This window comes from Leptopilina heterotoma, unplaced genomic scaffold, assembly GCF_015476425.1.
Source record: "Leptopilina heterotoma isolate Lh14 unplaced genomic scaffold, ASM1547642v1 Lhet_135, whole genome shotgun sequence".
Classification (NCBI taxonomy): Eukaryota; Metazoa; Arthropoda; class Insecta; order Hymenoptera; family Figitidae; genus Leptopilina; species Leptopilina heterotoma.
Genome location: NW_025110854.1, coordinates 1113564 through 1138138, shown reverse-complemented (window position 1 = coordinate 1138138; position 24575 = coordinate 1113564). Strand labels below are relative to the sequence as shown.

Genomic DNA, 24575 nt, shown 5'->3' with positions numbered 1-24575 from the left:
ATAGCTGTGTCAATATCTTCCAGTGAACTGTCGACGATGTTTCTTCGTTTCAAATTCATATCTTTCATTATTCGGGAAAAGGTGCGCAAAAAACATGAATATTAAAATTCTTGCGAACCAGATGAACTATTACCCTGTACGTGTATCCTTGATGAAAATACTTTTTTATTTTTTCAAAAATGATTTTGTTTTTCTCGTCTTCTCCAAGAAAGCCTGTAAAAATTATTGTTTCATTATAAATGATGATTATTGTTTTAAAAAATAGAAATTTCTGTCAATAATTTTGATAAAATTTAATAATTAGATAACAACACAGTCGATCATATTCAAAAAAATTAAAGAAATTTTTGAAGGAATCCAATTATATTGTCAAAACCATTTACAATATCCAATCAAAGAGTTCAGTTATTTACAATATTTAAATAAAATCAACAAAAGAATATTGTACTATTTTCAATATAATTTTAATAAAGTTTAATAACCAAAATTTTTATTAAAATTATTAAAAAAACTACATAATTTTGAAAAAATTTAAAGAAATTCTTATAAAAAATTGAATTATTTTCAATTATTTAATCAATTTCAAACATCAAATGTTAAATTATAATTTTTAGCAAACACGATTATTCTAAAAATGTAAAGAAAATCTTATAAAATTCAATTTCTTTCAAAATTCCCTATTCTAATTTTTAAAGAAACTACAATATTTAAAAAAATCAAAGAAGGTAGATACTAAATTTTTTAAAATGAATAATTGTAACTGTCCATGTTTTTCTTTTAATTTTTAAAGTATATTTTCAAAAAATTATAAAAAAGAAATTCTTACAAATTTTTTTTAAAGCAAACATGTCTCGTTGTTAACTTTATATGTTAACGTGCTCCCGGCTGGATAGTATTCGTTTAGAACGGATTTATTTAGACAATTATTTTCAACAAAAATGTTGCTTATTTCATTGTCTAAAATTAATTTAATTCCTCTTCTTGAGTTTTCCATCTAAAAATTGAAAATTCATTCTATATTATAGAATCACAGGAATTTCTGTAAATAATAAATCTATTGCATACATTTTGAAAGTGTAAACTTTCTTTTAATTAGGAAATTTTTAATTTAAATAAACAAATTGTGATAATTGTATGAAAATACTAAATTCACGTGGTTAAGCATTTTCATAACCTTTAAATATATATATATATACAATATCTTTCTATTCGAAAGAAAACTTTCCTTCAAATTCAATTAACGAATTAACCTTTCTAAAACTATTAATCTTTTTAATATCTTTCTATTCGAAATAAAACTTACCTTCAAATTCAATTTATTTTTTTAAAACTATTATTCTTTTTAATTTAAATTAAAAAACATTACCTTACAAGCTTCCGACGCTTTCGAACAGTTGAACACAGGAACTGTGGAGTGCGTTCCACTTATTCCGCCGTTTCATGTTACATTTTACTATCGAACACTGATGTTTCTATGTTCCAAAATCGACCGATAACACTTGATTACAAACTTCTTGCTTCGTTCCACTAGGTGGCGTTTAGAAGCTTCCGTATAAACTGCTGTTGCTGTTGCTCCTGAAAAGAAGCCACTGATGCTCCTGGCTCGCGCTCCGTAACTTATACACCAGTCCCCACTATACTCACCACCCCACTCCGGTAGACCCCCACTACTCCATAGTCGCGCGCAACTCTCCTACCACAATATTGCAAACGCCAACTACTGGGATAACTTGAAGTTATCATATTCAAATAAGACCAACTGTCGGTAATGCAGAACCCTGACGTACCGACTGGACCAAAATTTGTGAAAGAAATCTGCATTACCGACTGATAGTAATGTTTACCCGCGGTCGATAACTTATCTACAGTCGGTAATTTATCGACATTTTTATACCAGTATTATCATCAAGGTCGGTAAGGTAGAACCCCCCCTTCTAAGCCACTTTAAACTTTGAAAAAAATTTAAATACCCGACCAACGGCTTTTAAGTTGAGCAAAAATTTAGTGGCGCCATCTAGCGGTGGCAGCCGGTAATAAACTTGGTCGGTAAGGTAGAAAACCTCCTCTAAGCCACCTGAAAGTATGAAATTAAGAAATCTACCTTACCGACTGTAGGTAAGTGGTCCAGAAGTCTCCTAGCTCTACTACTACTGACTTAAAACAACTTTTATCTGAATAACTTCCTAGAGGAGCCGGAGAAATTCGCATTACAATTTTTAAATTCGTGTTTTTGGAAATGAAATTTTTAATTTTTTCTAAGATTTTTTATAATAAAGTCGCTTAAGGTCATCCGGGAAATAATACTGGTTTCGTGATAGACGTCTCATTTAAAAAGAAAAGAATATTTTGAGTCGGGATTTTTTGGTAAATATAGAGAAATGCTCTGGGACCAGAGGTCCTCTCGGAATTTAGAGAAATTTTAATAAATAATTATTGAAAAAAGTGTTTAAATATACGGAAAAAGGGGTTTTTTACGGTTCAGTATAGACGTCTCATTTTGAGAGGATAAAATATTTCGGGTTCATATTTGGAGGGGTGATAGAGGAAGAGCCTCCGATAAGCGGCCCTCTCCGTTTTTGCAATAATTTTGCGAGAAAAATTATTTTATTAACGATTGAAAGTGGAGTAATTTGAGGTTAATACATTTCCCTCAGTTCAACTCGCGACCACTTCCGAGAATTGGCGCCACCTCCTTGACCACTGACACATAGATCCACTTGTCTGTGTGTTCGCCGCCATATTGTCCGAAACTTTCGCCAAAAATCCAACTTTTGTTATTTCGTTTTTCAATATTTATTTCAAAAATTACTTGCAAATTTCGAGAATATTCTTTATCATCATGAATTCCCCTAATTATCATGATAAATCCGAACTAAATATCTCTAATTATTTAGGAGTGAGACGACACGCGGGAAAACACTTTTTGGGCTCGATTTTTCCCGGATGCCCTTAAAAAATTTTTTTTGACTACTTTTATTTTCTTTGCTTGAAGTAACGCTAAAAAATAACACCGAACCTTTAACTTCGTTAAATATTCCACTTTATTAATTAATAGCCGTATTTTTAGAAAAGGGACCACTTTGTCGGAAATCCATTATTTTGTCATTGTTAAAAAATGAAAGGGGAGGGGGGAATTCGAAACCTATTTATTTTCAATCTTAAGGGTGTACTAGACTTAAAACAACTCTTATCTGAATTACTTCCCAGAAGAACTAAAGATATTAATATTACAATCTTTGATTTCGTTTTTCTCGAAATGACGTATTTGATACTCCAAAGTTTCAAATTCTGTAACTCATCGAATTTTTCACCAAAAAGGTTGTAAGACCACTCAAAATTTTCCAAATTTTGTCAGGAATTCGCCCATATAGATAAGTCCAATAGTACCAAAGTGGTCCCTTTTCATACGGACGTCCACATGTCTTTTTGGTCTTCAAAAGTATATTAATTTATGGCAGAACTCATTACAAATATTTTTTAAGTCATGTTAAAACATTCATTATTGTAATTTAAAATATTTTAACTTTTTAAAGTTGTAAGAATTTATTTGAGAAAAGAATAAACGAAAACAGAAAATTTCCTACCATTTCTGCCTATCCCCAAGCAGCACGGAATATAACCTGAAGATGAAGGGAATATTACATTTCATATTTGGAGTATTCCAGTGGAATGTTCCAGGGATCTTAAAGTAATATTAAAATGTCCGCCCCACAGGAATATTACAAGATAACATTGAGGGAATGTTCCACGGTAATATCGAAGCAATATTCTAGGATGATGTTGACGGAATGTTCCATCGTAATATTAATGGAATATTCCAGGTTCATGTTGAGGGAATATTGAGGGAATGTTCCAAGAATATTCCCTGGGAACATTCCAAAATTTCATACTTTGAAAAAATTTGACTTTTTTTTCTTTTTTTCTTCTTTCTTTAGTAAAAATGAGATTCAATGGCATTTTCAACATATTTAATGTTACCTGGAAACATTCCCTCAACATGACCCTGGAATATTCTATTAATATTACGGTGGAACATTCCCTCAACATTATCCTGGAATATTGCTTTGATATTACCGTGGAACATTCCCTCAATGTTATCTTGGAATATTCCTGTGGGGCGGACATTTAAATATTACTTTAAGATCCCTGGAACATTCCACTGGAATACTCCGAATATGAAATGTAATATTCCCTTCATCTTCAGGGTATATTCCGTGCTGCTTGGGTCGTTTTTCACCTGGTGAAAATTAAAATTTGCTTCCACCTGATCGACCACTATTATTTTTGTCCATCATATATTCTAGTCAACCAAAATAGAGTATCGTTAAGTTCAAAATCCAACATCGAAAAATCAAATTTAGTAGGATCAAAAATGACATTTTAAATTTAATCACCCTAATATTCATAATATTTCATACAATTATACTGAATTTTACATCAGTTTTTTAAAAATTCAGTATTTTTATATTAAAATTAATAATATATTTCATTTATTTAAAAATAAGAATAATTTAATTCATTTTATTTTTTCAGGTCTACCCTTTTGGCTGAATAAATAACAGTGTCATAAAGATTATTTTTTTAAACAGAATTTAATTATTAAAATAATATTTGATGTATTTGTCAACAATTAGGGGAACATAGTCTAGGTCGGCCACCTTTTTGACTTTTGTTTATAACTTTTTTTTAAAAATGAATTTGGACAATTGAAGTATATGGTTGGAAAGTCCTGTTTAATAGGAACATCTTTTCTGTACAAAGTAAATTGATTGGTTTTAAAATGAAAAAGTTATAAAGAAGTAAAAAAAAAAAATTTGTAGTCGAGGTTGGCCATTACAGTCAAGGTCGGCCATGTTTAAAATTCAAAGGGCATTAATCGTTAAAAAATAAAATAACATGTTTGGAGTTACGGAAAATTGATTCTTTATTGTTTACAGTTTGTAACTTAATGAAATAACAAAATAATAAAAATAAACAATATAAAAAAATAAATATAAATAAAAAAAAATTTTTCACAAAACTATTAATAAAATTAAATAAAAATATTAATAAGATGATTAATTATATTATGAGTTATACAGAATTGCAGTTTTTGCAAATGAAGTAGCTCGTCCTCATCTTTGCGCATTTTAAACACATAGTGGCCGACCTTGACAGTAAGTAACATTACCGAATTGTTGTAACCATAAAGAAATACGTTTCGGGATTCGATTTTTTACTTTGTTTTTCTTTCAACCATGAGTCCCACAAATTTTCTGCATACTTGCCTTGACGATTAAATTTGTTTTTTATCTTTTATTAATGGTTTTTCACATTATGCACAAAACTTTTTTTCAGCTTTTTTTGTACCGACGTCACAGAAAACACAATTTTCGATTTTCCGAAAATGTAATTGAACAAAAAGTTAGGTTACTCTAAGACAAGCTTCGACAAGCATGCGCGTAGGTGGCGCTAGTGAACTTGTCCAAAAAATCGCGATGGCCTACCTAGACAGTAGACCAACCTTGACTACATTCCCCTATTATTTACAATTTTTTCAATAAACTATAAATACTTAGTTTTTTGCAGCATCATTCAAAGACAAATAAAAAAATAACTTAATTTTTTGCTAAAGTATCTTCCCTATTGAAAATCCCCATATGGGAAACCACATGGGAAACCACATGGGATCCTATGTCAAAAACCATGTAAAACCCTACTTCCATGAAGGAAACCACGTGGTTTACCATGTGGTTTCCCATGTCAAACCATATGGGAAATTGAGACAGGATTTTAGTTAGAAATAGACATGGGGAATTTGAACAGTTCATCTATGCATAAAACCATATCAAATCCCACATGTTTTTCCCAGTCAAATCCTAAACCGAATCCCATGTGAAAAACAGTATCATTTATTTATAATTATTTTCCCAAGTCAATCCCCAAGTGAAAAACAGTATCATTTATTTATAATTATTTTCCCATGTCAAATCCTAAACCAAATCCCATGTGAAAAACATTATCCGCCTTATTGAATATCCCTACATGGGAATCCACTTGGAATTTTACAAGGGATTTCACATAGGATTTTATATGGGAATTGACATAGCATTTCATGCAAGATTTCACCTAGGATTTAATGAGACATCACATAGTATTTTATTAAAGATCCAATGAAGAAATTTTCAAAGGATTAAAAATTATTAAATAAAAAATTAAATAATATATAGTATTAGTGTTACAAGTCATCAAAAAAGTAAAAAAACGATAATTTGAAACACGTCCTCTCTGCTACAGGTTCTCAGCTTTTATATACTTCCAGAATCGTCTCAACAGCGAGAGAAGTCACTTTCGCCACCTAGCGGTGAAAGTATAGGAGCGACAGTAATCTTTAACATTACTAAGGAAACCATGTGGAATACCACGTAGGATTCCATGTGGTTTCCTTCGTGGGGATTTACATGGGATTTTACTTAGGAATTCATTTGGGAATTTATTTCTACTTAAATTCCTAAGTAAAATCCCATGTAAATCCCCACGTAGGAAACCACATGGAATCCTACGTAGTATTCCACATGGTTTCCTTAGTAATGTTAAAGATTACTGTCGCTCCTATACTTTCACCGCTAGGTGGCGAAAGTGACTTCTCTCGCTGTTGAGACGATTCTGGAAGTATATAAAAGCTGAGAACCTGTAGCAGAGAGGACGTGTTTCAAATTATCGTTTTTTTACTTTTTTGATGACTTGTAACACTAATACTATATATTATTTAATTTTTTATTAAATAATTTTTAATCCTTTGAAAATTTCTTCATTGGATCTTTAATAAAATACTATGTGATGTCTCATTAAATCCTAGGTGAAATCTTGCATGAAATCCTATGTCAATTCCCATATAAAATCCTATGTGAAATCCCTTGTAAAATTCCAAGTGGATTCCCATGTAGGGATATTCGTTTTATAACGAATTTTGATGATAATTGTTATTATTTGAATTTTAATTTTTATTGTTGTGATTTGTGAAGTGTTTTGCTGAAGTTGTTTAAGTATTGTTTTAGTACTTGTCGACAAGATTGAAACCATTATTTAAGTGGAGTAAAATTAAAATAAAAATAAAAAAAAGAAAACATAGAAAGAGGAGGAAATTTTGAACTCAGCTGTGTCCTTATTAAAGTTCTATTTTTTTTCTTTTTTCTTTCTCGTTTCAATGTTGTCGATAGTATTATTTTATTTATGAATCTTTTATTTAATTATATTGATATTTTATTTTCTTGTGTACGTAAATAAAAAAAGGGGGATTTAAAATTTTTGGTAATTAACCTTATTTAGAAGTTGACAGTCTATGTCGAAATCGTTAATTGAGCAACTCGGCTTATGTTGACAATTTTATTCAGATTGACGGAATTAAAGTCTGTATAAGTAAAAAGTTTGATTTTGTTTCAATTGTGATTGATACAATAATACCGTTCCACATTCGGGGACCCGAGTATCTCCTTTCTTTTTACATCACGGACAAGAAGCAATTATTAAACATGTCGTCAAGGACCCTATTGATCAATTGAGTTCTGCAGATGACTCGGTCTCCTTTTGGGCAAGGCGCATGAAGATAATTGATGAATTTAGACACAAGATCGAGAGTAGATTGCAACAATACAATGAAAAACGCCTTGCCATTGTCAACTCGGGTAGGTCCTCAACTGTAGATCTGAAAGAGGGTACTGAGGTTTATTACCCAAATAAAAAACTTAGCAAAAAACATGAAAGTTATTCTGCCAAATTGGCTTATAAATATATTAGTCCAGCTAAAATAAAAAGAGTTCTAGGTTCGTCAACGGTAGAACTAGTCGACGCGTCTGGAAAGATAGTAGGCAAATATTGTATATCTAATTTGAAAATACCTAGGCGAAGTATTAAGAATGTGTGATTTTTCTAGCTCATTTTATCGGCTGTTCCAAAAGATGTCATCAGGCAGTAGAATTGATCTCCTGACCAACAGGCTCGAGAATCTGAGGATCCAGAAGGAAGAATTGGATCAAGCAATAGCATTAGTGCAGTCCAAGTTTGAGATTCAGAAGCAGGAGTTAGAAACCGCCATTCAACAGGAACACGAGAGCGAGACGTCTTCAGAAAGCAAATTGGATGAAGCTTGTGCATTGGCTGCTAGAAGTTCTCAGGAAGCCGTCGAGAATTTCTTATCAGGTTTCGACGAGACCCGATCAGTTGCGTTGACACTATATGAATCCTTGCCGCCATCGAGAAAGGGTCAGCGGGAAGTGGTGGAAAAGGTTCATACTTTTCTCGAAGAGGTTAGACTTTGGAAGCCATCAAAACCTGGTCTCAGAAAGGTAACAAGGGTTACCAATCTTCAGTTGAGAGCTGAGAACTTGAAGAGAAAAAGAATTGTTAATCACGATCATCCTATGCGAAAATCGGAGTTGACGGGAAAACCATTGTCGATGGCTGAATTGACGGAAGTGGAAGTGGCACCATCAGTCCGAGTTGAACCGTTGCCTAAAAGCATCCTGATTTTCGTGTTGTCCTGGAGGAGCTTGGAGTCCCGGGGTTGCTGAACCCAGAAGGATGTCAACAGCCGTTATTAATTTATGGTCGACTGTAAAATCATCAGTGATGATCTCCTACGCAATTTGATTTTGAAAAGAGCCCAGCTGCTGGTAGCAAAAAAGGATGCGCGAAAGGTCGACTGCTCAACCCAAACTTACGTCACCCAAGTTTCAAAACAGACTGCGCAGGGCTGCATTAACTGCAGATCAAGTGAACACAAGTTCAGGGAATGTTTGTTTCCGTACCGCCCGGGATTTTGCACCATTTGTGGAGCGGAGGGATTCGATACATTCAACTGCATTTATCCTCATGGGATCGAACATGAGATGATCCTGGGTCGCTGTCCTGGCTGTGGAAGAGAAGAACATTTAGGCTGGAGTCCCATGGCAGAGTTTTGCGTTGCGTTTTGTAACTAGGCAATGAGTGTGAGATAGATGGAGATATACGTTCGCTATATTTGCACTCATGGCCTAGTTACAAAACGCAACGCAAAACGGTGCCATGGGACTCCACCCTAATATTGTCCAGAGTGCCCAGACTGCAATATAAGACACGTAGGTCTGGTCCACTATCTCCGATTGAACTACGCAACGTGGCCGACATTCTTTATCCCAGAGGATCATCGATATCTTGTCGACGAAGATGTTGACAAGCTGAAACGCCGGATCAAGTCAAAGTTTAACGATAAAAACGACCTACCAAACAGGATTAGAGCATTTCTTATTAGAGAAAACGCTCTTAAAACAGTCGACACTACAGTGTGCACCAAGATAGAAACACCTCTGAAACTTTCCGAGCAAAAACGGAACAAAGCAATAAATGCCTTGCTTAAACCACAGACTTCTAAAACAATGGACGAAGTTATGTTGGAGCGTCCGGAGCTACAAGATGGCGACGTGATCAAGATAATAGTTCCTACGAAGTATCAGAAGGAGAATGCAAAGTAGTCGACTGAGTTACGTTTTCTGTTCATATTATTAATATTTTTCTTTGATAATGATTTTGTACATTCACTTCTAAAGGGTTATTTAGTTTTCTTGTTTTGTCGTTAATGACGTAATTTTTTTTATTTTCCATTTTTATGTACCTTGTGTAAGTGAATTCATTCAAGTCATATTGTTTAGCAATATAAGTTAAAAATTGATCTCACAATTTCCAAAACCCAGCGTGTATGTGAAATGACTATTGATAATCTGTTTAATAACATTATTTTTTAGTTTTAATTGACTACGACTGAATTATTGCAGAGACTTTAAGTATTCTTTTGATAATTGTATTTTTGTTTCGGTCTACTGCAGTAAAATTTTTCCAGATAGCCGCCTCTCTGAAAGGGGAGGGTGTAACAGTAATTTGAAATTGGCGGTTATCTCGGAAAAGTGATGTGGGTACGGACCTGGGAGTCACGTGACTTTTAACGAGACGCCGGTGGGTGTTTTCGACGTTGACACTCTGAGCGCTCTGAAAGTACGAAACGTGGTTGGTTGGGCTAGGGGAATTCTGAATGTTGATTGGCTGAACTTCAAAATTCATAGTTTTATGCTCTGGTTTCCACACTCTGTATCGCTCGGTATCAAAGGTCCGAGCGATACAGAGTGTGGAAACCAGAGCATAAAACTATGAATTTTGAAGTTCAGCCAATCAACATTCAGAATTCCCCTAGCCCAACCAACCACGTTTCGTAGTGTGGAAACCAGAGCATAAAACTATGAATTTTGAAGTTCAGCCAATCAACATTCAGAATTCCCCTAGCCCAACCAACCACGTTTCGTACTTTCAGAGCGCTCAGAGTGTCAACGTCGAAAACACCCGGTGTGAGCGGGCCGTTTGATAGAATAAGCGGAAATATGGTTTAAATTCAAAATAATGACGTGTAAAAATTTTAATTGGAGTCACATAATTATTTTATAATTAAAAAAGAAGGAATTTAATAAATTATTAAATAATTTAAACAAATTTACAAATTGTTATCAATTATAGTTGTTATTAATAAAGAATAATTATAATAATTAGTAAATGTAGTAATAAATTAATACACTTTATTAATGATTTAAATAAATACTTTTTTTTATTTAGAACATTTTTTAGATTAACGATTTGTCCTCATTCTTTTATCAATTGTCCTTATTCTTTTATTATGCTTTTATTTCTTTTTGTACAGAAGATAGAACACAACCTGTTCACACCCTTCTATCGAATTTTTTTATTTTCCTCGCTAAAATATTTGATTTTACTTATTTACTATGAATACAATTTTTTTGCAACAATATTAATTTCACATTTCTATAGAGAATTATTGGGAATAAGATGAAAAGAAATAAAATAAGGTCTAGAGAATCGTGAAGATTCTAGGAAAATTAAAAAAAAACTTCGAAATGACATTTAAAAATTGAAGACTTTGAGGAGCTGATTTCCAGTATTGAATAAATATTATTTGTCAATAAAAATGTAGGAAAGTGGTTTACAACTTCAAGACACCTTGATAAATTAGTTAATAAATTAAATGGAGGAAATTTTAATAGTCGATTTTTTGGAAGGTATTTTAGTTTTAGAAAAATTGTTCTACACTATTAACATAATTAATATAATCATAAATAATAAATAATAATAATAAAGATAATAATAAATATAATAATAAATAAATAATTAATATAATTTCACGAAAACATATCTCACCAATGGTTCAATAGGACCGCGAGAAACATAAATAAATAATAACAATTGTTATTGTAATTAATTATTAATTAATTATAAACAAGAGAAAACAAAAACCACATAATAGTTACGATTAAAATTTTAAAATTAATGAATCTAATGAAAAAATCTAATCTAATCTAATGAAACCGAAAAAACTCAAGTTCACAAAATTGACAAAAGGAAAATTGTACCACAAATTTAATCTATTTTTTAGTTTCTTTAAAAATACTTTTTCTTGTTAAAAGATGACAAATTTCATTTTCCCAAAATCGTCAACTTTAAATAAATAGTTTAGGGTTGTCACAAAAATTTACTTTTGTTTTTTCCTGACGTTTCTCTCATTTCCTGACAAAATTTTGTCTTTTTCCCTGATTTTTAAAAGATATTCTGATTCACTCTAAACATACTTAGATACCTAAGAAAAGGTTTCTAATATTGAATAGATATTTTCAATTGTTAAATTATTCGAAACATCGATGATTTTATAAAGGATAAATCTCCCTAATTCCGATTTTTTCTTTTCTTTTAACAGACTTCTTCTCCTTCAATAATTGAAAATTAGACGCCAGCTCATTTACCCATGTTCACTGCGATGATGTTTTAAAAATTTTTTCGCCTGTTTTACTCCCGTGTCAAAAGCTCCATGAGTTGTCGAATAAAAATGTTCATGTGTCCCTTCTCCCGCCAACATCATTATAGGGACGCGCTGAAAAACAATATACAATTTATTTCAATCCCTATTAATAATTTCCTTAGTATTTTCAATTACATAAAAAATCAGAGTTGCCATAAAAATTTTATTTTCATTTTTCCTGACTTTTCCTTAATTTCCAGACAGAATTTTTACTTATTTTCTAATCTCTATAAAAAAATTCAAAACGCTTTCAATAATTATAAAAAAAATATCTTTTAAAAGCAAAAATGTTATTTAAAACTTTAAAAGTTAAATAATAAGTTAAATTTTAAAAAAAAGTTAAACCTACTTTAAAAACATCAAATTTGTTCCTTTGGTTAACTTTTCTTGATTACTTTCAAAAATTTCAATAAGATTCTTTAAAAAGAAAACATTATTTTTCATAGAATTCTAGAAATTTTCAAAAATTTGCAATTGCTTATTTATAAAAATTCAACTTTCTTTAAAATTAGAATTTAGCTCTTATAAAAAATTAACTATTGAGAATCTGAAATAAAACTACAAAAATTCAATTTTTTTAAAAAATTAGGAATTTAACTTTATTCAAATTAAATAATTAATAAAAATTTCAATTGCAACTGATTCAAATTTATATTATTTTAGATACAATTTTGACCACTTCATGATACTTTTAAAACTAATAAACATATGGGGGATTTCACGGGAAGTGATCCGGCCTCATGCGTTTACACGTCATACTTTGATGACTTGTAGTTTGCTTTAAAAAAAAGATGTAAATTAGATAAAATATGTTTTGGAAAGGGGTTTTCGTGTACTTTTAAATAAAGATGTTAGTTTTTTTAAAAAAAAAATTTTTGACCTTGAAAATTAAAAATTAAAATTTAATTTTTATTTTTTTGTACAATCGGTATTTTTTTAAAATTTTTTTTATTTAGAATGAAAGCTGAGCTCTTTTCCTATCAAAAACATATCTGCCCAAAATGGGACTAGAATTATGAATTCTAGTTAATTAATTTTACAAAAAAATGAAAATTAAATGTTAATTTTTAATTTTCAAGGTCAAAAAAAATTTTTTTTTTAAACTAAAATCTTTGTTTAAAAGTACACAAAAACCCCTTTCCAAAACATATTTTATCTAATTTACACCTTTTTTTTTAAGCAAACTACAAGTTATCAAAGTATGACGTGTAAACGCATGAGGCTTGTACCACATGTTGCACAGGACTCATGCGTTTACACGTTATACTTTGATAGCTTGTAGTTTGCTTAAAAAAAAAGATGTAAATTAGATAAAATATGTTTTGGAAAGGGGTTTTCGTGTACTTTTAAATAAAGATTTTAGTTTAAAAAAAAAAATTTTTGACCTTGAAAATTAAAAATTAAAATTTAATTTTCATTTTTTTGTAAAATTAATTAACTAGAATTCATAATTCTAGTCCCATTTTGGGCAGATATGTTTTTGATAGGAAAAGAGCTCAGCTTTCATTCTAAATAAAAAAAATTTTTAAAAAAATACCGATTGTACAAAAAAATGAAAATTAAATTTTAATTTTTAATTTTCAAGGTCAAAAATTTTTTTTTGAAAAAAACTAACATCTTTATTTAAAAGTACACGAAATCCCCTTTCCAAAACATATTTTATCTAATTTACATCTTTTTTTTAAAGCAAACTACAAGTCATCAAAGTATGACGTGTAAACGCATGAGGCCGGATCACTTCCCGTGAAATACCCCACATATGGGCAATTTCATGTGTTATTAATTTTTTTTTTTTTCATGTAAAATTTTTTCCATATTTATTTGGCTATAGCCAAGTAAGTATGGAAAAAGTGACCCGAATATATTTTTCTCATTCATTCCTACCCACTTAAAAATAACTTTTTAAAATTTTTAACTCAAAATTTTGAGTTTTTGGGAACTTATGGAGGGGAGAAAATCGAAAAACGTATTTTTCTCAAAAACTAGTGTATGCATTTTAATCAGCTTTGGATATGTTAAAAAGATAATTAAAGAGATTGCAAAAAAAATTTCAAATTTTTTTTTCAAAAAATTCCAAAAATCTTTTTTTTTAAATTAAAAAACCTGTCAAATATTTTTGCAACCTATTTATAGTGGGTTATTGAGGTTGCTAAATACAAATCTGAAGTTGATATAAAAAAATATTTTTAGACAAACAAAAAAATTTGGAAAATTTTAAAATCAAAGTTTAGGATTTTTTGAGTTTTTTTACCGTGTTGCACTCTAAAATCATCTAGGCCATTATTTTTTAAAAAGTAAGACTGTTAAAAAAGTTAAATAAAAAAAGTGTGATGTACCGCTTCAACGATCCAAAAAGAAAAAAATTTTAAATGCCAAAATAAAAATTTTTGGATTTTTCTTTGGATGTCACTTTAATAGAACTAAAAAAATTTTCGTTTTGAAATTTTCAAAAAAAAAAGATTTTTGGAATTTTTTGAAAAAAAATTTGAAATTTCTTTTTTTGAATCTCTTTAATTGTCTTTTCAACATATCCAAAGCTGATTAAAATGCATACAGTAGTTTTTGAGAAAAATACGTTTTTCGATTTTTTCCCCTCCATAAGTTCCAAAAAACTCAAAATCTTGAGTTAAAAATTTCAAAAAGTTATTTTTAAGTGGGTAGGAATGAATGGGAAAAATATATTCGGGTCACTTTTTCCATACTTATTTGGCTATACCCTATCACATGAAATTGCCCATATATGTACAGTGCCGCCCAACAGGATTTGCCCACCCTATCACAGTTGAAGGTGTTACAAAAAGTTTTATATTTTGATTTCTAATAAAGATATCAAGGTTTGTAAGGTCTCATTTTAAAGCTTATATCATCTACTTTAACAATATTTAAAGAATAAATTAAAAAAAAAATTTTTTTATTGTTTAATTACTGTTTAAAAAAAACAAACTTTTCAATTTTTTTTTTGCTAATTTCAAACAAATGTAGTTTTTTAACAAGTAATCGTAAATTAATTATGTATAACGCATTTTAAAGATGATTTTATCATCTATAAAATGCATTTTTAAAAATTGTCGTACCATTTTTTTTAAGAAAGTTATTATCATTTGTTTAAAAAAACAGCCCTTTTTTAAATAATTCGTATTTTGAAAACGGTTCATTTTTTTGGAAAAACTTTAAGACAAAAAATGTTTATTTATTTATGTAGATTTAAGAAAAGAATATAAAAAATTTTTTTGAACAAATTTCTTTTTTACCACATTTTTACCTTGTACAATATTTTTACAAGTACAAGGTAAAAATGTGGTAAAAAAAAAATTTGTTCAAAAAAATTTTTTATATTTTTTTTCTTAAATCTACATAAATAAATGAACATTTTTTGTCTTAAACTTTTTCCAAAAAAATGAACCGTTTTCAAAATACGAATTATTTAAAAAAAGGGCTGTTTTTTTAAACAAATGATAATAACTTTCTTAAAAAAAATGGTACGACAATTTTTAAAAATGCATTTTATAGGTGATAAAATCATCTTTAAAATGCGTTATACATAATTAATTTACGATTACTTGTTAAAAAACTACATTTGTTTGAAATGAGCAAAAAAAAAATTGAAAAGTTTGTTTTTTTTAAACAGTAATTAAACAATAAAAATTTTTTTTTTTAATTTATTCTTTAAATATTGTTAAAGTAGATGATATAAGCTTTAAAATGAGACCTTACAAACCTTGATATCTTTATTAGAAATCAAAATATAAAACTTTTTGTAACACCTTCAACTGTGATAGGGTGGGCAAATCCTGTTGGGCGGCACTGTATATATAATATGTGCATTACGTGACAAATAGCATGACCATGGTTTTTGACATTTTACTCAAAAACTATATTTTTAAAAAATTTGGAAAAAATATATGTTAAAAAGGGCATTATAAGGTACTTTTTACAACAAAAGAGAAAGTGGTCACTTCAAAAAATAACCCTAAAAAAAATTTTGAAAATTTGAAAAATTTTTTTTTTAAAAAAAAATTTTGATTTTTTTTTCTAAAATCGTCTTATCTATATTTACAACCTCTTAAAATTTCATTAAAATCGGTTCAGTAGTTTTCGAGAAAAATAAGTTTTTTGATTTTGCTTTCCCCCTCCATAACTCCCCCAAAAAAGCGAATTTTGAGTTCAAAATTGCAGAAAGTTATAGTCATATGGATAGTAATATATGGGCCAAATTTGAGAAAAATAGATGCGGGGGCAGTTTTTGCACACTTAACCCCCTAAGCCCTTTCAACTAAACTTCATCTCTAAATCAATTATTTTAAATAATTTTTCGAAATTTCTTCGAGAATTAAATTGTTTAAATACGAAAATTCAATTTTTTATAATAATTGTAACTCTCCATGTTTTATTCTTTAGTTTATTAAGGTATAATATTATCAAAAAATTAAAAAATAAAATTTTTTAAGAATTTTAATTGTAAATATAACCATGATTTCTCCGAAATTTTAATAAGTCCAAAAATGTAAATTTTTATTTTCTTTATTCAAAGATAAATAAATTAAATAAATTCAAAGATAATTAAATCTTAAAAAATTATAAAAAAAACTAGCTGTCGTACCCGTCTTCAACGGGTTTTAGTTTTTACCAATACATTTAACAGTGTGCCTACCAATCTAGAAAATCAGAAAACAGCTCGGGAATTTAATTTGACCGGAAAAAAAATAATAATTAGTTACCATTAGCTATTTAAGTAGGAATAGTTATTTTCGTATTAAGGGTGCAAAATAGGTGATTTTGGCGAAGGCGAGATTGGGGAAACCAAGGGGACCCGAAGCCGAGGATGCGTAGGGTCGCCGAGGTTTTTCCATAATCTCGCCTGAGACAATATCACCTTTTGCGCCCGTGCTGCAAACAACATTTTTTGTCATGCTACATGGAAAGTGTGTTATTAAGTGCACACACATTTAGATGAATTGTTTGTTTGTTCCATATTGTTAAAAATGACTTGTGATGTCATTTTCTAAAAGTTAAGGTCACTGGATGCACAAATGAGCGAAAAAATATTTTGCGCCCGCTTCTGTAATGGCAGCGGGCGGGAATGTACTTTGCGCCCGCTCCTATGACGTCAGCGGGCGCGAATGTATTTTGCGCCCGCTCACCTTACCTCTGGGCGGGAATCACTTACTTTGCGCCCGCCTCATGTGCACGAAATAACACACTTTCCGTGCAGGCAGGACAAAAAATATTATACTATTTGAATCAGTGATTGACTTTTTATTATCAAATTAGTTATTTTAACCAATTCAAATGCAGAGAACAATATTTGTCAATTTGTAGTACTTTAATTAATGTATTAAAAATTTATCAAATTTTCCACCAAGTTTTTGGAGTTATAGTAGAGTCTAATTGGAACTAATTGTGTCGCAAGTAGACCCTACGTTACGACTGTTAAAACCTAACATAAGACCTATATTTTAGGCTGAAAGTAGGGCTTAAATTTTGACTCGGGTCTGTTTTCATAAATATTATACATCAATAAAAATTAAAGTAAAAAGCAATTTTTTAAAAGCGAATTAATATAATGAAACTTTTTCTTAATTTGATAGGAAAATTCCCGGTTCGTCATATTCCCGGCTTTTTCCCAGTTTTTCCCGTTTGGTATATACCCTGTTAAACGTATTAGTAGGAACAGAAAACTGTCGAAGACGGGTATGACAGATAGTAATATAATCTATATTTATATGAACTTAAGAAAGAGTATTTTCATAAAATAAGTAAATTTTTATAGCCATTTGTAGATTTATTTATGGATAAAATCAAGTAAATTTAAATTTGACAAAAAAAAGATAAATTGTGAAAAATTTGGACAAAGCAGGAATGTTAATCAAAAATAGACACCGTGTTAACTTTTGTCTTTACATTGCTCAAAACATCTCTAAAAGTTAAATCTAGATTTAAAATAAACAAACGTTTTAACATATATGTAAGTTTTTGCTTTATGGCATAATATGCTTGTATTGTATCACAGGTGACTTACAATATTCTTGACATCCTACAATATCATTTTAATCATAAAAAATTTCCATTTTCAATACTTCTGAAGTGCTTGCAAATATTAGATTAATATGATAAATAATTCTGAATTACATTATTTTGACGTCAAAGCATTAATCAGAGACTCCAAAAATACTACTGAATTAAACTTCATAGTAATTAGTACCTATCGATTTTTTTATATTGAAAATATTTTTATATTTACTTATAGGATAGTATTTTTTGCAAAATTATGCTAAAATCTGACTAAATAACATATAATATTCAATTTTAGAAAGTTTAAAAGCTATCCATTAAAAAATGTGAAATTTGGAAATTTTCCATTTTTTGAAGTTTTTGAAAATATTTTTATATTTACATCTTAGTTGTAGGATAGTATTTTTTGCAAAATTATGCTAAAATATGACCAAATAACATGTAATACTCAAATATAGAAAGTTTAAAAGCAATCCATGAAAAAATGTAAAATTTTGAAATTTTCGATTTTTTGAAAACATTTTTATACTTACATATTAGTTATAAGACTTTATTTTTTGCAAAATCATGCTAAAATGTGACTAAATAACATGTAAAACTCAAGTATAGAAACTTTAAAAGCAATCCATGAAAAAATAAAAAATTTTGAAATTTTCGATTTTTTGAATTTTTTGAAAAAATTGAATATCTCCCGTTCTAATTAATATTTGTTAAATCTGTAAATTTATAAACCTTCCTTGGGTCAATACCTAATAACCTACTAAGTTGGACTTAAATCGATTCATATGTTTTTGTGTGATTGGGGTACAAAGTTTTTGTGACAGACAGACAGACATACATACATACATACATACATACATACATACATTAAATTTTTTAAGAATATTTTTGGAATCTCTGATGTCCATAATAACTAATCATGTTAACATTTTGAAGTTTTAAGCAATGTACAGACATACATCTGATTTTATTAATAAGGATTATAAAAAAATTCTAAGAATTAAGTAGGTAGTTTTTAAAAATATTTTAATGTAAGTTTTCGAAAAACATTGAATTTCTTAAAAGAGTTTTTTGTATTATTTAAAAAAACTAATTAATTTTTTGATAAATTTTAATGAAATATTTTAAACATGATTTTTTTCTTCAAAATGTTAAAAATAAATATAAATGTTATTATTTTTTGTATGTATTTGAATTTTCGAAAATGTGTAATTGAAAGTACTGAAAATACTAAATTTCAAAAAATTAGAATCTAATTTTCATTAATTTTCATTTTTAAATTTACGTTTAAAGATTTTTCATTAAAATTTTTGAAAATTCAATTATTTTGAAAATTTGCAATTAAAATTCTTTAAAAGTTGATTTTTAAAAATTCTAACAAAATACTTGAAAAAATTAATTATTTTTAATTAAATTTTACAAAATTTCAATTATTCAAAATCTTTTTAATTATATATTTCGAAAATTTAAATAGAAAAATGATTCAAAAATAATTTTTGAAAGATTTGTTTATAGTTATTTTTCGCACTATAAAAATCGAAATCAATTACATTTAATACTAAAAATATGATATTTTGTTGCAATATTTTGAAGAAAAGTCGAAAAAAATTTCAATTTTTTAAATTTCTGACAAAAAATTTTTTCTTACATTTCCCTGATTTTATTGATAAAAATTTTACTGACATTTCCCTGACTTTACTGACTTTACTGACATGTGGCCACCCTGAAAATGTTTTTATCAGCTTTTGAAAACTTATTCCTGAAATATTCTCATTTGAATTATAAATACTTTCAGTTAAACTAAAAATATTTTCTACTAAATCAATAATTAAAAACAGTATAAATTCAATTTGAAGTTCCAATTGGACAATTTCTTCTCCTTCATTTAATTACCTTCGTTCCATGATTATTAGAAACGAAACCCCACACGGGTTCACTTAGAATTCCACAAGAAACTCCATTGTTGTCACACTTAGTGGTGATATGACTGTAGGCACCTCTTACAAATTTATTATCATACCATCGTGTTCTCAGACATCTTCTTGGAAAAGGAATGTTATTGTTTTTTAGAAAAAATTTGAGCAATTGTAAACAGTCCTCGGCGATTTGTTGTTCGCTTAATGTTTCAATAATATGAGCACCACGTCCACCGATCCATCCAAGAAAAATTCCATTTTTCTCGTCTTTTAAAATATCAAATCCAGTTAAATCTTTTGTCCAAGTAGGCAATTTTCCACTCGAGGGAAATTCTTCATTATCACGTCGCCAAATAAATTGAAATCCCCTCGTTCCTCTTTTCCACCAAATTTCATTGAACTCAAGAAAAATTTTATTAATCAATCCAAAACCAAGGCACTCAATTCCACGTGATAAATAATTCGGTAATGGTGGATGAAACATTCTTTGATAATTTTCCTTTAGAAATCCAAGTGAACATGTAATTATAACACAATTGGCGTAAATTTTTTTATTATCATTCAAAGTGACTAGAATTGATTTGAAATTTTCTTCATTTCTCAATTCTTCACACCATTCAACTTTTTCCACTGGACTATTTAATCGTAAACTATTTTTATTTAAATTGTCCGCAATTATTTTTGTTATCGAACTATAACTGGATTTGAAAATTGAATGTTCTTGCCCACCGACAAACTTGAAAGAAAAAGAAAACAATGATAAAAGTAAGAAAATAAATTAAAACGAATAGTAAATAAAAAAAATAGAAGGAAAAATGAATACCTGAAAATTTCCCCATCCTTTTACTGATAATTCATCAATGGATAGACAAGAATTATCGATATTTAAAAATTTGATATTCCAGTCAAATAAATCCTTCATGATGTTTTTATTTTTCTCCGTGTCGTTAGTGGCTTCTAAGTATTTATTAAATCGTGTTCGTAGAACTTTACCAATATTTTGATGAATCTCTGGTTGTAGGATTTTATTGTCATTTGCAAATTTCTCACATTCTTCGAGAGTGTATCTGACAAAATCATCGACCTTTATCACAAGATGAGAATCTATTTCGAGTCCATCGTCTCTAATGTAAAGTCCTTCGGCTTCGCTTGAATGATCATCAGACAGAAGATTCAACTCATGACAATATTGTCCAAGTTTACTTTTATCGCCATGCAAAAATTGAGCTCCATTTTCAATTTCATCATCATTCCAGTGAGTGGTATATATTCTACCTCCAACTCTGTCCATGGCTGAAATTGACATTTTTTTAAAAATTAATCTCTCTCAAATAAATTAATCAAAAAAATACAAAAAATCATTACCAAAATCAATAAAAAATTGATAGAAAAAATTAATAAATTACAATTAGATTATAAAAAACTAAAAGTTGAAAGAATAAAATATTTTCTTCATTGATGTTTACATATTTTCCCCTATTTTTTCTAAATTATATTTTTTGCATTTGCTTTTTTCTTCATTGAAGATTAATTACCTTCGAATAAAATATAATTATGGAATCCTTCTTTTTCTAATGTCATTGCCGCGGCTAGTCCTGAAATTCCTGCACCAATGATGATCAATTCTGTCGTTTCTGTCTCAAATAATTTTCTCCTCAGCTTCAAATCGTCATGTATTCTATGTGATTCGAATCATCAAGTTTTTTTTTATTTTCTTATCATTTAAAAATTGGAGAACTTCAAAGAATAGAAAAATTTCATAGACAAAGCCTTTCAATCATTCAAACAAAGAAAAGTATGTTGCATAAAATAAATAATTTGTGCATAAAATATATCAAAAGGAAGCAAAAAGCGTGTAAAATAGAAAGAAAAATTATTAATAAAAAAAAATGCATATACTTTTCTTAAAATTTTTGAACAGAAAGAAAATGAAACACAATTCTTTTTAATATTCCCCCTTCACCTGAATTTATTAAAATTGTCTCAAATTTATAAACTGAAAAATCAAAAAAAAATGTTTGTTAATTTGTTTAAATTGTTCTTTAGTGTAAAAGAAGCATAAACTTTATCCGAAATTCCGTTTTAGTCAAAAGATGTCCCTTGATGATTTAGAGATGAGATTTTAGTGTCCTGACAAAAAGTATTTTTATATCAATCACAAAAACAAGAATATATATTCAAATATTTTCAGTGAAAAAACTGATGTTAAAGAAAATAGCGAAAATGTTAATAGAGAATTTGCATGTCCTCTGAATGAGTAAATTTTGAAATTGAATAATAAGTTAAATATCGGAAAGATTTCTATTTTTTTAATTATAATGACAGTGACTAAATATTAGTATTAGTCGAATTAGAAAAAGGTATAAAGAAGTATAAAATACCCCAAAATCAAATACAAAATGAAAAGAAGTAATGTTAAAAAGAATAAAAGTAAGTGTGGTAAATATTATTTTCATGCTTGTCAATTAATTAATTTGTAAATTGAAGATAAATGTAAATTCTCTGTCAAAAAGCTTTTGTTTTTAAGAAGCCGTGCTTTTTGTTAATATTTTGTTAATAAACACATTTTCAAAATCTCAATAATATTTACCCATAGTATTCAATTAGACGATCAGCTTCACGAAAACCACTTTCAATTGCTCCGTGGACAGTTGAAAAAAATCGTTCATGGGTTGCTTCACCAGCGAATAAAATTATCTATAATAAAATACATGTATTTCAGTTTATATTGCGAATGTTGTTATAAAATTATGAAATCAGGATTGCCTACAAAAACTTTATTTTGTTTTTTTTACTGACTCTTCTCTGCTTTCTAGACAAAATTTTGACTTTTTCCCTAGTTCCTATAAAAAATTCAAGGGGAGTTCAATTATAAAAAAAGATAATTTTTAGAAGCAAAAATTTTATTTAAAACTTTAAGGGTGTCTCTTTATTTTAAAAATAAATGCAATTCCTGAGGGTAACTTTCCTCGACTATTTTCAAAAATTTCAACAAGATTCTTACCAAATTCAATTATTTTTAGTAGAATTTTAGACATTTCAATTATGTAATTCAACAATTTTCATTTTTTGTTTATTTTTAAATATTCAAGTATTTTTAAAAAATAGAATTGAAATATTTTAAAAATCTAACTAATCATAATTTTAAATAACTTTTAACTTTTCAAGACTTCAGTTTTTATAAAAATTTGAAACTTAAATCTTTAAAATTAATTAATTAATTAATAAAATTTGTTTAAAAATTCCAGTAATCTTTAAAAAATTGAATTAAAATTTCTCAGAAGTGTAATTTTTTCAGAAATTTAAATAAAAAATTATTTAAAACTTAAATAATTTTTAAATAACTGTTTAATTATTAGGTATTAATTTCATCACGGAAATTTAAAATTTCAAAAATATAAGTTTAAAACCTTCTGAAATTAAATTATTTCTGGAAATTGCAACTGGTTTTAACTAAAATCTTTTAAAAATTAATTATAATTAATAACCTTAAAAAACTTATTAAAAACATAAGTAAATTTAATTATTTACAGAAATAAGAATAAAATCTAAGTATTATTTTGATTAATTGGAATTCACTGCGATTCAAAAGTTTTTAAAGTGAAAAAAATTTAAGAAAAAATGCAAGGTCTTCACGTTTTTCAAAAATGTTTTTGAAAACCAAAAACCAGAATTTTTGCAGTAATTTTAGAAATTTAATAATTATTTTGCCAATACTTTCGATAAAATTCCCTGACATTTCTCTTATTTTCCTGACCAATTTAATTTTCCCTGATTTCTCTAAACTGTAGCAACCCTGAAAATTTGAAAATTTAATAAAAAATATTGTATTTCTAAATACTTACAGGTTTATATGAATCTGTAGTTATCGGATCCGATAAATCTTGAGATTTTACTCCCATTCGTTCCGTTTTCATACTTCTAAATGAATAACCACCGCGGATATCCTTATCCGTAAACCATTTTGAGCTACAAAAAAATTTTTAAAATAATAGTCATGAAATCTTTAAAAATTACAATATATTTTTAATCACAGTGAAAATTTCCAGCTACTGATTAATTATATAATTATTATATTTGACATTTTACCGTATAAAATTCACAGCCTTTGGTATATCGTAAGTTTTTCCATAAAATGTTTTTAAAAGAATGTGCAATCCATTTGAAATTTCATCATTTGTTAATTTTTCAGTCAGTCTGGCTGTCTCTCCAAATGCCCAGCCGCATAGAACACTTTTTTGATTTTCAACTACAAAAAATATAAAAATATCACACAACCAGGACATTTCCTGAAACATTATTAAATTTTTTAATTACAAAAATGTAAAAGTAATTAAACTTATTCATTATTTTAGTAATTTATATTAATTATTTTTATTATTGTATTGTTTACTAAATTGAACTAATTTTTGTAAAGAACTTGTGATTTACACTTTACTTAAATCCAAACAATCAAAAATCTTCACTATCAAATGAATGATTTGTCTATTAGTTTTTAATTCAAATAAAATAATTTAACACTTTTTTATGAATTCAATTAAAATTCTATTTTAGCTTTTTAAAACTTACTTGTCCCCAAGTTGATAAAAACTCCCGTTTGTCTTCATCAGACCAGAGAAATGATAAACCACTCGTTCCTTCAGGCCACCAACGATGAGAAAATTCAAGAAAGAATTTATTTACAGCACCGAAGTTAAATCCCTGGAAAAAATTATTAAATCAGTTTAAAAGTAGAAATTACATGTTTGCTTTTTTGTTGGAAAAAATGACTTTTATTT

General features: G+C 28.4%; 1 protein-coding gene across 3 annotated transcripts in view; it reads right to left on the bottom strand.

The window, feature by feature from the left end:
- Window positions 1–10580: 10580 nt before the first annotated feature.
- LOC122497704 (spermine oxidase-like) overlaps window positions 10581–24575 on the bottom strand; it is a 56853-nt gene continuing 42858 nt past the window's right edge. For all 3 annotated transcript variants that reach the window (XM_043604975.1, XM_043604973.1, XM_043604974.1), the window contains exons 6-13: window positions 24367–24498; window positions 23887–24086; window positions 23643–23766; window positions 22388–22494; window positions 21333–21475; window positions 20621–21090; window positions 19775–20533; window positions 10581–11941 (exon numbers count right to left, since the gene is read on the bottom strand). In XM_043604975.1, the coding sequence (XP_043460910.1) occupies window positions 11810–11941; window positions 19775–20533; window positions 20621–21090; window positions 21333–21475; window positions 22388–22494; window positions 23643–23766; window positions 23887–24086; window positions 24367–24498 (2067 nt within the window). In that variant the 3' untranslated portion in view covers window positions 10581–11809. The remainder of the gene's footprint in view (window positions 11942–19774; window positions 20534–20620; window positions 21091–21332; window positions 21476–22387; window positions 22495–23642; window positions 23767–23886; window positions 24087–24366; window positions 24499–24575) is intronic.